The 15,087-nt window shown below is 44.5% G+C and overlaps 1 protein-coding gene across 1 annotated transcript in view; it reads right to left on the reverse strand.

Annotated features, from left to right (window-relative positions):
- The window catches only part of RYR3 (ryanodine receptor 3), a 529,369-nt gene extending 514,492 nt beyond the window's left edge, over positions 1 to 14,877 (reverse strand). The window contains exons 1-2 of the mRNA XM_043516837.1: positions 14,848 to 14,877; positions 14,095 to 14,214 (exon numbers count right to left, since the gene is read on the reverse strand). Of these exons, the coding sequence (XP_043372772.1) occupies positions 14,095 to 14,214; positions 14,848 to 14,877 (150 nt within the window). The remainder of the gene's footprint in view (positions 1 to 14,094; positions 14,215 to 14,847) is intronic.
- Between the last annotated feature and the right edge of the window lie 210 nt (positions 14,878 to 15,087).

Below are 15,087 nucleotides of genomic sequence, written 5' to 3' on the forward strand. Positions count from 1 at the left end.
GTTGGGGGGGGTGTATGTAAGCAAGGACTGGTCTGTCTCCCAAGATCTGTGAGAGTGAGGGATCATTTTTCAGGATCGGTTGTAAATCTTTGATGATGCACTGGAGAGGTTTTAGTTGGGGGCTGAAGGTGACAGCTAGTGGCGTTCTGTTATTTTCTTTGTTGGGCCCGTCCTGTAGTAGGTGACTTCTGGGTACTCTACTGGCTCTGTCCATCTGTTTCTTCACTTCAGCAGGTGGGTATTGTAGTTGTAAGAATGCTTAATAGAGATCTTGTAGGTGTTTGTCTCTGCCTGAGGGATTGGAGCAAATGCGGTTGTATCTTATAGCTTGGCTGTAGACAATGGATCGTGTGGTGTGTCCTGGATGGAAGCTGGAGGCATGTAGGTAAGCATAGCGGGCAGTAGGTTTCCGGTACAGGGTGATGTTTATGTGACCATCGCTTATTAGCACCGTAGCGTCCAGGAAGTGGATCTCTTGTGTGGACTGGTCCAGGCTGAGGTTGATAGTGGGATGGAAATTGTTGAAATGATGGTGGAATTCCTCAAGGGCTTCTTTTCCATGGGTCCAGATGATGAAGATGTGATCAATGTAGCACAAGTAGAGTAGGGGCGTAAGGGGATAAGAGCTAAGGAAATGTTGTTCTAAGTCAGCCATAAAAATGTTAGCATACTGTGGGGCCATGCGGGTACCCATAGTAGTGCCGCTGACTTGAAGGTATATATTGTCCCTAAACGTGAAATAGTTGTGGGTGAGGACAAAGTCACAAAGGTCAGCCACCAGGTTTGCCATGACATTATCAGGGATACTGTTCCTGATAACTTGTAGTCCATCTTTGTGTGGAATGTTGGTGTAGAGGGCTTCTACATCCATAGTGGCCAGGAGGATGTTTTCTGGAAGATCACCAATGGATTGTAGTTTCCTCAGGAAGTCAGTAGTGTCTCAAAGATAGCTGGGAGTGCTGGTAGCATAGGGCCTGAGGAGAGAGTCCACATAGCCAGACAATCCTGCTGTCAGGGTGTCAATGCCTGAGATAATGGGGCATCCAGGATTCATTACACATATTGAATCTATTTCCTTAAGTTAAGTATCCTCACACCTTCTTGTCAACTGTCTAAATGGGCCATCTTGATTATCACTGCAAAAAACAAAAGTTTTTTTTCTCCAGTTGGTAATAGCTCATCTTAACTAATTAGCCTCTCACAGTTTGTATGGTAACTTCCAACTTATCTGAATGAATATATATAACTATATGTTCCATTCTATGTATCCAGTGAAGTGAGCTGTAGCTCATGAAAGCTTATGCTCTAATAAATTTGTTAGTCTCTAAGGTGCCACAAGTACTCCTGTTCTTTTTGTGGATACAGACTAACATGGCTGCTACTCTGAAACCTATATAGTAATAGATGTGCAAAGTAATTTAAAATACACAAGGAACAGAGCTACCTAGACAGAGTTGTATTTTCTCTGAGACTTGACTATTAAGTTCTAACAGTACTTTCAATCAGTCCTTCCAAGCAATGCAAATAGTTATCTTCTCCAACACTCTGTACACTGGATATACCTTGTTTTTCTGAATGAGGTGTTAAGATAACATTGAACTGGGAATGTTCAAAAGAGCTTTGGGGACTGAAGTCTTAGAAGAATTTTATTTATTTTCTTACCCCAAAAGAACTGACTGAATCCAGATCAAATCACTATATTTTAACTGTCATCAAGGGTTTCGAAGCCAATTTGCAACACATCCTGGCAGGATGCAGTGTACCAGTGAGTCAGAGCTGATATGAGAGGTAGTATGATTAATTTGATATGAGCCATAGAGTAGCTAGAGTGATTTGGGGTGGCATTTAGCAATACTTAACATTTTTTTATTCTGAGAACTTAAAATATATTACAACATTGTACAGCTGAGCACATCTGTAACTACCAAGTAATGGCCACCTCTGAAGCTGAATATAGATTCCACCAGTCCTGGGCCAGTCATGCACACAACAGCTTTAACAAAACATAGGACAAAACCACCAGAAAAACTTTCAAAGGAACCCATACTTGAGTCAGAGGTGCAAGACACATTTCTTCAGTCTCATCAACACTGTGGTAAGTTTTGCATGCTGCACCAAGAGTGATACTGATGGAAATAAAACCGCACAAGGGAGATTAATTTGAATAAGTTTTAGGAAAGTTCTCCCTTAATGAAAGAGTCTCAGCCAGCCAGTCAAGACTGCACTGATCGCAAAGAAGGAGAGATGGGACTGAGACAAAGTTCACATCTGGATCTGAGTTTAACAAAGTTGAAACATGTTCATATCCAGGGCTTGTTTGTTTTAGGGTTGGCCTACTATGATTTTGGAGCCAATTATAAAGTTCAGATCTAGATCTCAGCTTCCACCAGTTTAGGTGGTGTTTGGGTCTTTGTTTGTAGTAAGTGCTGTGGCAAGGCACCTCCTCTATCTTGCTGGATTTAGCACTTCCCCCTCTGGCAGTGGGGGGTCCTGGGATAAATCAGCCCCACTCTGGACGGTGTTTGTCTTCTTCCTCTGTATTTTCTTATCAGTATTTTCAAGGTAGAACACAGGGTAGGCCCAAGGAGTGCTGCTCCAGCAAACAAAAAGAAACCAATTTATAAACACAAAAAAGGGGGAATAACTTTCCCTGGCCGGGGCAGGGTAGGGGGAGGCATTGTCCTGTTGTAGGCCCCGGAGTCCTTCCCCTAAACAGACACTCAGCTTTGGTTGTTTCCCCTGTAGAGAAGAGAGCAGCCTCTGAGAAGCCTATCTCCCTGCTGCCACTAGTCTTGCAGCAGCTTGTGTCTCTTTCCTCTCTCTCACCAGAGGAGGGGTGTATAAGGGTCTCAGGCAGCCCTTAACTGGAGTCAGATGTCTCTAACTGAACTGAAGTAACCCCTTCTCAGCCTATAGGAAAGGACGTTTATCATTCTAGGACTAACATACTTGCATTCCACCACTCTATTGCAGTTCCCTTCCGGTTCCCTGCTTTTTACCCTTTGATCTTCACATCTGCCCCTGTTTTTTCCTTTGTTGTTCCCCTATCTATTTGAGTCCCAGCTCAGTAGCTCCTCCCCATAGGCTGGGGGAGGGGCCTTTAGCTGTGGATGGGCTCACGCCTGCCCACTTCCCGGAACCGGACAGGACCACTCTATTGCAGCTGCCCATCCTGACTTTGTCACAATGCCCATGTCTACATCTTCAACAAAGAAATAAATAGTTACTTATGATGCACATAATATAGTTTCATGAAAAAGTGGTCCAAGGGAAAACGAACTGCTGAGAATGACAAAAATAGCATCTATTAGTGTTTTGCGGGCATGGAGCTGGACTGTGAGGATTGCTGAAGTACAATGAATGTGTAGTATCTGCTTCTAAATGCACTATGGGACATTTTTCAGGCTAGGAACGAACTTCAGGCTAGGACAGCATGGAAATGGTACAGTTTTGCATATAAAGTATACACCATAGATAAATAATGAGCAGAAAGACTACAATTGCCTCTAAATAAAAAATCATGGTTACTGGTATTCTTATTACGAGTAGCAGCAGCATATTAGCAAGAGTTGCAAAAGGAATATTAATAGCTTGAGGGGAGAATAACTACAAAGATGCTGCAATATTTCAGGATCATGTTTCTATGTTATAAACATTTATGAACAACGGTTTAATTTATAAAATTTTGAAGTTTTAGTTTTCCATTTATCATCATAATTGTTTAATTTAATTTGCAGCTTATCCTTTCCTTCCAAATGTATGAACCAAGGCCACACTGAGGCTAGATGTGGCCTGGGACAATCAAAGTCATGAGGCCGGGAGATGCAGCTGGAAAAACAGCTAGGGACTGAGAGCATGAGGGTGGTTTGGTCAATGAAAAGTACATTCAACTGTGCATCAGTTCACCTGCCTAGAAAATACTATGCCGGAAACAGAAGAGACAGGGTTTAAATTATTCTTATATTCTAAGACACCACATTCTCCGACCCTCAGAATCTTGCTATGCGTATACACTCCAAAGTAATGGACTTATATACACACACATACAGGTGAGCATGCAGATTGAAGCTTTGTGCCATAGCTGTCCTGTAACTATTCTCCTCCTCAGCAGACGCATTACACCACTTCGTGCTCCTTTAGTCTTTCATTTCTTCCTGTCTGTCTGGGTTCATATGATAAACTTCCTTTTTCACATGAAACTAGCGTCCTGAGACTCCTTCATAAAATTATTTTCTCGGACCTCCTGTCTTAACTTGTGGCAGAAATAGGAATAAATGGAAGCTTGGAGCTGTATAGTTTGGCCTATGCAGATGCAACTATTTCTAAGGTATTGCTGCTAAATTCTGTGGTGGATCACATTAAGAGAAAAACAGTTAAGTGGCCTCCTGAGCTCCTTCTAGAATCTAGATTATGATTTGAATGCAATGCAAGCATTTTCCTGCATTATAAAACTTCAGACATTGTGCCTAAAGTAAGAATCTTGTAGAAGGTGTGCTATGCTTACCAGTCAAGCTGCTAACCCACAGTCACAGCTGGTGCCCAGCAGATTTATTGATTTAGTGGGTTTACCTTTAACAGATATGAAAATTATTATGTTTTGCCCTTGAGACTGAGTTTTAAATTTATTTGTTACTAGGAATTCAATCCATTTTTCTACAGGAAGAAAAGACATTGGTGCATTACAAATGCAGGGGTTTTTTTTGCTATAATAGGTGTTATTTCTTAAATCAGTTGGCTTCACTGCACTGAAATACTATCACTTTACATTAGTTTAGAAGCAAAGAACAGCTACACTGAAATCACACATTATAGTTAGCTCATATTGTCTAATAGTTCTGCTTTGGTTGTTTTCGATAAAAATTCCAGAAATTTTACACTTTTGGTTAATTATTTTTTCTAAATTTTAATTGTCAAAACATGTAAGGGATTATATTTACATGTACAGCTTCTACCAGTTTTAAATGCAGATGTCCTAAAAATGTTTTGAGTGAGGTGAAGTAGTTATAGTAATAGTAACTATATCTGCAAGCCCATATACAGTTAATTCACAATTATTTACAAACACCTTCAGGAAGTACAACAGGGGCTGCGCACACCTTCAGGTATTGCTAAGCTAACACAGCAGTGTGACAAGTTAAAATTAACTGCCTGCAATCATTACACACTCTTAGAGAATCAATACAGTGCAACAGGAAGAGTTTTGAATAACTTCGAAAGGAATATAGCATCTGACTTGCTTATTGAGTTATAGTGTCTCTTTAGGGTTACTATATTTGAACATTCAAAAAAGAGGACACTCCACGGGGATGGGGTATTTGCTTGCACCTCCCCACCCTGGCCCCACCCCAACTCCACCCCTTCCCCACCCCCATTCCAACCCCTTCCCCAAAGTCCCCGCCCCAACTCTGCCTCCTCCCTGCCCCATTGGATCCCTTCCCCAAATCCCCGCCCTGGCCCCATCTCCTCCCCTGAGTGCGCCACATTCCCCCCTTCTCCTGCCTCCCTCCCAGCGGTGCGAAACTGTTGTTTCGCAGCACAAGCGCTGGGAGCTAGGGGGGAAAAGCAGGCACTCTATCAACTGATCAACATTCACTCTCTTTCTTATGATCCACTCTTCTTTGGGGGAAAAATAATAATGGCAAAATCCTGGACGTTTTTAGATATTTAAAAATTCCTCCCGGATGGCGATTTAAGAACCAAAAAGCTGGACATGTCCGGGAAAATATGGAAGTATGGTAACCCAAGTCTCTTGAGCAGGAGGCCTATTCTATATTACAGTCTTTCTGTCTCAGCATTTTACAAGAAGGATTACTATAGCAGCAGCTGGCCAGGAGATTAGAGAATTTTCTTTTCTCATCATTAAGCTACTAAGAAAGTTTTGCTGTGACTCACTCTCTCCTTCTCTTATAGGCTACTTAGGCCTGGTCTACACCATGAATTTAGGTCGAATTTAGCAGCGTTACCTCAATTTAACCTTGCACCTATCCACACGACAAAGCCCTTTTTTCGACTTAAATGGCTCTTAAAATCGATTTCTTTACTCCACCCCCAATGAGGAGATTAGTGCTGAAATCGGACTTGCCGGGTCGAATTTGGGGTACTGTGGATGCAATTCGATGGTATTGGCCTCCGGGAGCTATCCCACAGTGCTCAGTTGTGACCACTCTGGACAGCACTCTCAACTCAGATTCACTGGCCAGGTATACAGGAAAAGGCCTGCGAACTTTTGAATCTCATTTCTTGTTTGGCCAGCATGGCAAGCTCACCTGCACAGGTCACCATGCAGAGCTCCAGCATGGATCGAACGGGAGGTACGGGATCTGATCGCTCTAAGGGGAGATGAATCTGTGCTGGCAGAACTCCGTTTGAAAAGACAAAATGCCAAAACTTTTGAAAAAATCTCCAGTGGCATGAAGGACAGAGGCTATAACAGGGACCTGCAGCAATGTCACATGAAAATTAAGGAGCTGATGCAAGCCTACCAAAAAACCAGAGAGGCAAACGGCCACACCAGTTCAGAGCCCCAGACCTGCCGCTTCTATGATGAACTGTATGCCATTCTAAGGGATGCAGCCACCACTACCCCAACCCGTGCTTTGCTGCACGTGAACCCAGAAACCGGACCCCTCCTTTTAAATTGCCAATCCATTTTTAATGGCCAACCCAACAACTACTTCGTATGGTAAAAGAGGACGTTGCTGTTTGAAACCATTCCCACATGTTATGAAGGTTAAAGAAACCAAAAGACTGTGGCTTACCATGGCTGCCTGCAAGCCGAATTCTGCTGCCCGGCCTTGCGTGAGTAATCTCTCACACCAAACTGGCGCATCCTCAATAAGAGGCAAAATGCAAACTTGTAATGAAAGCACATGTGCTACATAATGTTAACAGCAAGGTTTACCGTGAAAGAGAGTGTACCCATTGTTCTATAAAATGTCTTTTTAACTACCACTCCCTTTTTTTTTTTTTTCCTCAACCAGCTGCATAAATTTCTTCTTCCCAGAGGCTAGCGAAGATTAGAAGGTGAAAAAAACGCACTCGCAATGAAATGTTCTCTGACCTCATGCTGTCCTCCCACACTGACAGAGCACAGCAAAATACATGGAGGCAGACAATCTCAGAGTGCAGGAAAACACAATATGACCGTGAGGAGAGGTGGCAGGCTAAAGATGGTAGATAGCGTCAGCTTGCTGAAAGAAGGCAGGAGTCAATGCTCAGGCTGCTGGAGGATCAAACTCATTTGCTCCAGCGTATGGTTGAGCTGCAGGAAAGGCAGCAGGAGCACAGACCACCACTACAGGCCCTGTGTAACCAACCGCCCTCCTCCCCAAGTTCCATAGCCTCCTCACCCAGATGGCCAAGAACGCGGTGGGGGGGCCTTTGGCCACCCAGCCACTCCACCCCAGAGGATTGCTCAAGCAACAGAAGACTGGCATTCAATAAGTTCTAAAGTGTGGTGTGACCTTGTCCTTCCCTCCTCCACCACCCCACCTGGGCTACCTTGGCAGTTATCCCCCTATTTGTGTGATGAATAAATAAAGAATGCATGAATGTGAAACAATGACTTTATTCAGAGTAGCAGCCGTGTTAGTCTGTATTCGCAAAAAGAAAAGGAGTACTTGTGGCACCTTAGAGACTAACAAATTTATTAGAGCATAAGCTTTCGTGAGCTACAGCTCACAATGCATCCGATGAAGTGAGCTGTAGCTCACGAAAGCTTATGCTCTAATAAATTTGTTAGTCTCTAAGGTGCCACAAGTACTCCTTTTCTTTTTGCGAATGACTTTATTGCCTCTACAAGTGGTGATCAAAGGTGAGAGGGGAGGGTGCTTAGCTTACAGGAAAGCAGAGTGAACCGGGGCGAGGGGGGGGTTTCCATCAAGGAGAAACAAACAGAACTTTCACACCATAGCCTGGCCATTCCTGAAACTGGTTTTCAAAGCTTCTCTGATGCACACCGTGCCCTCCTGTACTCTTCTAACCGCCCTGGTGTCTGGCTGCACATATTCAGCGGCCAGGCGATTTGCCTCAACCTCCCACCCCACCATAAACATCTTCCCCTTACTCTCACAGATATTGTGGAGCACACAGCAAGCAGTAATAACAATGGGAATATTGGTTTTGCTGAGGTCTAAACGATTCAGTAAACTGCGCCAGCTTGCTTTTAAACACCCATATTCACATTCTACCACCATTCTGCACTTGCTCAGCCTATAGTTGAACAGTTCCTGACTACTGTCCAGGCTGTCTGTGTACAGCTTCATGAGCCAGGGCATTAAGGTGTAGGTTGGGTCCCCAAGGATAACTGTAGGCATTTCAACATCCCCAACAGTTATTTTCTGGTCTGGAAAGTAAGTCCCTTGCTGCAGCTGTTGAAACAGACCAGAGTTCCTGAAGATGCAAGCGTCATGTACCTTTCCCGGCCATCCCATGTTGATGTTGGTGAAACGTCCCTTGTGATCCACCAGTGCTTGAAGCACCATTGAAAAGTACCCCTTTCAGTCTATGTACTTACTGCCTTGGTGCTCCGGTGCCAAGATAGGGATATGGGTTCCGTCTATCGCCCCACCACAGTTAGGGAATTCCATTGCAGCAAAGCCATCCACTATGACCTGCACATTTCCCAGAGTCACTACCTTTGATAGCAGCAGCTCAGTGATTGCGTTGGCTACTTGCATCACAGCAGCCCCCACAGTAGATTTGCCCACTCCAAATTGATTCCCGACTGACCGCTAACTGTCTGGCATTGCAAGCTTCCACTGGGCTATCGCCAGTTGCTTCTCAACTGTGAGGGCTGCTCTCATCTTTGTATTCTTGCGCTTCAGGGCAGGGGAAAGCAAGTCACAAAGTTCCATGAAAGTGCCCTTACGCATGCGAAAGTTTCGCAGCCACTGGGAATCGTCCCAGACCTGCAACACTACGCGGTCCCACCAGTCTCTGCTTGTTTCCTGGGCCCAGGATCGGCGTTCCACACCATGATCCTGCCCAATTGACACCATGATGTGCACATTGCAAGGGCCCGTACTTTGTGAGAAGTCTATGTCCATATCCTCATCACCGCACTGTAGTCGCCTCCTCCTTGCTTGGTTTCGCTTTTCTTTCAGGTTATGGTTCTGTATATCCTGCTGGATAATGCGACTGGTGTTTATAGTACTCATAATTGCTGCGGTTATCTGCGCTGAAAAAAGGTGCAAAATGATTGTCTGCCATTGCTCTGACAGAGGGAGGGGCGACTGACAACATGGCTTACAGGGTTGGCTTACAGGGAATTAAAATCAACAAAGGGGGTGGCTTTGCATCAAGGAGAAACAGAATGGTCACCTCAAGGATAGAACTCAAAACCCTGGGTTTAGCAGGCCATTGATTTCACGGAGAGAGGGAGGGAGGGGGAAGAAAATGAATACAAAACAAATCTGGTCTATTTCTTGTTTTGATCCACTTCATCTATCTTTATACATCTTGCTGGCAGCAGACGGTGCAGTACGACTGCTAGCCATTGTTGTCTCCTGGCTGCTCATTAGACGATGGTGCAGTACAACTGCCAGCAGGACTGAATCATCATGAGACAAAACTTAAAAGGGAAATGACCTGGCTGAGTCACTCCCACGTTTGCCCAGGCGCCCCTGACCGACCTCACCGAGGTCGGCTAAAAGAGCTCCCTGGAGTATGGAGACGATGGCTACCAGTCATACTGTACTGTCTGCTACCAAAAGGCAATGAGCTGCTGCTGTGTAGCAATGCAGTACCGCGTCTGCCAGCACCCAGGAGACATACGGTGATGGTGAGCTGAGCAGGCTCCATGCTTGCTGTGGTATGGTGTCTGCACGGGTAACCCAGGAAAAAAGGTGTGAAACAATTGTTTGCTGTTGCTTTCACAGAGGGAGGGAGGGAAGGGGGAGCCTGATGATATGTACCCAGAACAACCCACGGCAATGTTTTTGCCCCATCAGGCATTGGGATTTCTACCCAGAATTCAAATGAGCGGCGGAGACTGTGGGAACTATGGGAAAGCTACCCACACTGCAATGCTCCTGAAGTCGACAGTTGCCTTGGTACTGTGGTCACACTCCGCCGATTAAATGCACTTAGAGCATTTGTGTGGGGACACACACAATTGACTGTATAAAAACACTTTCTCCAAAACTAACTTCTATAAATTCGACCTAATTTCGTAGTGTAGACATACCCTTAGATATGTATTCCTCAAGATGCATCCAAGGTAGATGTAAATTAAACCATGAAGCTGGTGCTCCTCATTCTGAGTGTAACCCCTTTGGGGTTTAGAGAGCACGGCCCCTTTAAATCTTTTTCCTAGTGGGGAGGGGGAGCAATGAGAGAAAGGAGGGAAACTCCTGGGTGGGCCGCTGGAGCTCCAGTGAGAGAAGGGCTGCAGCCCGCAGGCCCTGACAAAGTGAAGGAAAAAAAACCTGCCTGAAGCCTGGGAAGGACAGGGCAGCCAATCGGGGACACCCCAGGACAGAAGCCAGGAGGAGCACTGTGCTAGGGAGAAATCGCCCGAGAAGAACAGGCCGAAGCTGAACCCAGTATCACTGCTGCCCAAAGCTGCGTGGGGCTGCGAGTACTGCGGCTTGTAACTTTGCATTCAAAATAAGAAGGGAGGCTGCTAGCTAGTTAAGTGAGGAGGTGGTCACTCTGTGTGGCTGTGCAGAAAGCAGCAGAAGAGGGCAACAAGGGGTTTGTTAAAAAAAGTTCACTGGCACTGAAGACGACCAGAAGCACCCAAAACTCACCACTAAACTAAAACTTTGCTCAAAACTCTTAAACTCTGTGTGCAGACACATTGCTGAGCATCTGCCCTTTCAGATTGTGCTACCACTGGGCCTGTGGGGCCTGGGTTTGAATGCAACCCTGTTCTACTGCTCCCCCTGTATTTTCCCTTGTTGTTTTTCTCCTCTCATCCTTCTGTAAATAAATACACCTCTACCCCGATATAATGTGGTCCTCGGGAGACAAAAAAAAAATCTCACCGTGTTATAGGTGAGACCATGTTATATCGAACTTGCTTTGTCCCCCCCCCGTTCCTTGTTCCCTGAATGCCACCTCCAGAGACCCCCGTCCCTAATCACCCCCAAGACCCCACCCCCTACCCAACCCCCCTGTTCCCTGTCTGCTCCGACCTTTATCCACACCCCCCGCTCCCTGACAGGCACTCACCGGCAGCAGCGGGAAGTAGAGCAACGCAGCCCCAGCCCGCTCCACTCCGTCACCTCCCAGCCATGGCACTCCCGCTCCCTGCCGCCAGTGAGTGTGGGGAAGTTGGGGAAAGGATATCCTCCGCACTCACTGGCGGTGGGAAGCGGAGCGATGCAGCTCCGGCCTGCTCCGGTTTCCTTACCCCAGCCCCAGCTGTGTTGCTGCAGGGGGAGGGAGAGGTGGAGGTTGGGGAAAGGTTCTGCACTCCCCTGCAGCGGGAAGCAGAGCGCCGCGGCTGGGAGCTGGCAGAGTGGAGTGGGCTGGGGCTGGGCTGCTCCACTTCCGCCGCTGCCGGTGAGTGCAGGGGGGATCCCTTCCCCCAAGCCCCTCCCCCGAGCGACACAGCTGGGGCTGTGGCAAGGGAAGTGGAGCAAGCTGTTCCCGGCCCCCCGCTAATCCCCCGGGCCACTCTGGGACTGCGGGGCCACCAAAAGTGCCCCCCCACCGCTCCTGCCTCCCAGACTCTCGTGGGGGAAGGGAGCCCCTGACCGACCCCAAGACCCTCTGCCCCTTATCCAACCCATCAGCCCCGGCCCAGCCCGGCACCCTTAACATGCTGCTCAGAGCAGAGTATCGGAGCTTTACCTTGTTGTATGCCAACCCGCATTATATCGGGTTGCATTATATCGGGGTATAGGTGTATGTCCCTTTGTTATATCCATTGTACTTTTCCTGTGGGTGTGGGTGGGTGTGTGTGTTCACTCTGGGGGGGGTTAAAACAGGTGCTTCTGGGGTGGTAAAAAATTTTCCTGCTGCATTCCTGCGCATGCCATTTCTTGGCCAAAGCTGCCTGCAAAGCAGACTCCATATTGGCCACGAGGGCACTAAAGTTACATGGGAATAAAGAATGAGTGTACAATTTTATTTTTTTTCTGTTCCAGTGATACAGGAGTGGAAAGACATCTGAGCTTGTGGCGGGACACTATTTAGTGACACATACTGAAATGAGGGTTCTGCAGCAGAAGGGGGGGGGAAGCTTTCTGATTTATTATAAAGAAAAAGGGATTTCAGTTTCCCCTGAAAGTGATCTAGCATATTTCACAAACACCAACCCATTTTCTTTTCTTAAAAAAAGAAAATAAGAATGTATTTAAAAATGTAATTGCTATCATTGGTCTGTTAAAGCATAAAGTAAATGAACGTCTTCTATTTGTATCTATCAAAAAAACGTCTTTTGGAACTCTTTGTAACTGTGGTGTCCCTGCAAAGCGTCAAGACCAACAGGAATTTCTGATCATGTGTAAGGGTGATGCCATTGCACAAATGGTCTTGGAGGAAAACCAAATAGAAAATAAGACCAACAACCATGTAAAGATTTTAGACTACAGTCTTCTAGGCCCTAAAACTGCTGTAATTTCACTGGATCCTGTGCAGTAACAGATTCTGTTGTTCCTTTTCCTGAGTCCAGGATGAGTGACTGACACATTAGTATCCTCAAATCTTGATTGGTGTTCTCAAAGATCAAATGGGTCACAATTGTTAGACATATTATGCTGCATTTTGATTTGCCAATTAATAGATACCAAAATAGATGATGATGATGATGATGATAGGCGAGTAAGGCTATGCAGAGTCAGGCACAACTTAAACTCCATAGTAGCAAGGAATTCTGAGAGAAGCCTATTATTAAAGCAGGCTAGCAGTTTTAATTGACACATTGGTGAAAACTATTACAGATCTGTAATACTACACATGAGGGAAAACATTGTGATTGAACTGTTGGGATACAAAGAAATGCAAATGAAACAACAGTGTGACTTTCCCCTTGGGGTTAGAGGCCAGGACCTTTCACATTGATCCACTGTGTGCTTAACATGTTCATAATCTCTGGGTTGAAAAATATGTACACCTGACAAAGTTTCATTAGGGAAGATGCAGACAGATACCATTATAAAAATAAAAAGATAAGAAGAAAATAGCAAGAAGGAAGAGAAGAGAAATGAGTGCAAATATGAAACATACTGGAAGAGAAAAAGATGCAAAGGACAATAAGAGGTATTCCTCCACATCATCTTTTCTCTCCCTTAACTCCCTTCTGTTTAATCCATCTTTCCTATTTTCTATCACCATCTCTTCTTCCCCCATCCCAAACTCTTCTCATTAGCTCTCCCATGCACCAGTCTCTTTTGCCTTTCCTCATATTGTTTCCCTGTTGTCTGTTTTTCATCCATCAACTTTAAACACTTTCAGATGCTGTACAATTCTCTTCCAGGGGCCAGTGATTGTCTGTGATGCTTCTGTTCTGCTGAGTCAGTCTTATAGGAAGCAGCACTTAATGGCAATCACTAAGAGGAGATGGTGCTTCTGGCTGTGCCAGTCCAGTATATTAGGACAGTAGAGACAGAAGCCATAGCAGGAAGAAGTTCATCATCAAACTTTGATTCGTAAACAATTCTGGAAGGTGAATTTTCAAACTACATCATAAATTTCAGTGTAGTTACAGTAACAGATTTTAAAGTGGTGAATAAAATCTAAAAAACTACAGCATGCCTTGTACTGTCCCAAAATTTTGCCTCCTTTTGGGAGAGAACTGAGGACTGAGATCCTTTCTAAGCATCCAATATTAAAGTTATCAAAAAAAAATTAAAAAAAGAAAGATTGAAAGAATAAAAATAGATTTATATGAAGAAACATTCTTAATACAATAGATGATACTTCAGCCATGCAATTCCCTTTACCATTAAAAAGGCAGTTAAAAAGCTCCGACTTACCAATATACTAATTTTGCAAATCTCAGTGACCTAGAAAAATATTTCCTCAATAGTTTATATTTATATACTATATATTAAAGGGCATACAGTTAAATTTCTTCATAGCCATTTGCTAGATTAACATTCATCAATTACCCCAGCTGAGAGCATTTATTGTAGTAATTCTTACTTTAGCTTCTGAAGTTGGTTCCAAAAAGCACAGGCGATTCCCAAGTCCCTCAGCTGCCAGGCAGAACTTTCGCTGTTCTTTCTGAATGTTGGCAACACACTGAAGTACTACTTCATCATCCTGTCAAGAAACACAAGAACTAGTGAGAAAATATAAAATACCTATAAGGTTTGGAGTAATGACATATGAGTTACATTATTACAAGTCTGGGATTTTGTATCTGTTTAAAGTTTGCAGCGGTATGAGAGTCCCAGGATATGAGAGATACATGGTGGGTGAGATAATGTCTTTGATTGGACCAACTTCTGTTGGTGAAAAAGACAAGCCTTCAAGCTTTACAGAGTTCTTCTTTAGGTATTACCTCACTCACCTTGTCCACCTATTTAAAGACAGTCATGTATCCGTATTTTCACATGCGCAATTAGAACGTGAGGGCTTTAATCATATAACTACTTTCTAATCAGGGACCAGGTTAGGCAAAAATTGGAATACATCATGTTTGTATGGTGCTGAATTGTTTTGGAAGTTTATTTTTGTCTTTTTAATTTCTTCATCTATAAGAATTTATATTTGGAATAGGACATAAAAAGTGTTTTGCTAACAGTTTAAGTGAACAGAGTGAAAGAGAAGAGAAAGGAAAGCAGATTTCTGTCTAGCAGTAAGTAAAATGAACAACTTTGAATTTGTCCTGATTGTAAGTTATGTGGACTGGGATAATTCCATCCAAGCTAAAGCTTACTTCTCTGAGCTAACAAGAAAAGAATCTGAGTCCTTTGCCAACATCTTTGAGTTTAAGAGACAACTTTGGCCCAAGTTCACTAGAGGAGGAGGCAAGTCTGAGATACTACTTAAATTTTTCAGGTCTATCAACTGTATGGGTATTTGAGGTGGAAGCCCTCTACACTAGGTTCAGGTGATTTTTCCAGACTAATTTTCCTTATACTCCTGTGGAAATATCAACATTGCAGGGTCACAGTATTGGAGCAACAGCCA

The sequence above is a fragment of the Dermochelys coriacea genome, chromosome 6 (genome assembly GCF_009764565.3).
Source record: "Dermochelys coriacea isolate rDerCor1 chromosome 6, rDerCor1.pri.v4, whole genome shotgun sequence".
NCBI classification, from domain to species: domain Eukaryota; kingdom Metazoa; phylum Chordata; order Testudines; family Dermochelyidae; genus Dermochelys; species Dermochelys coriacea.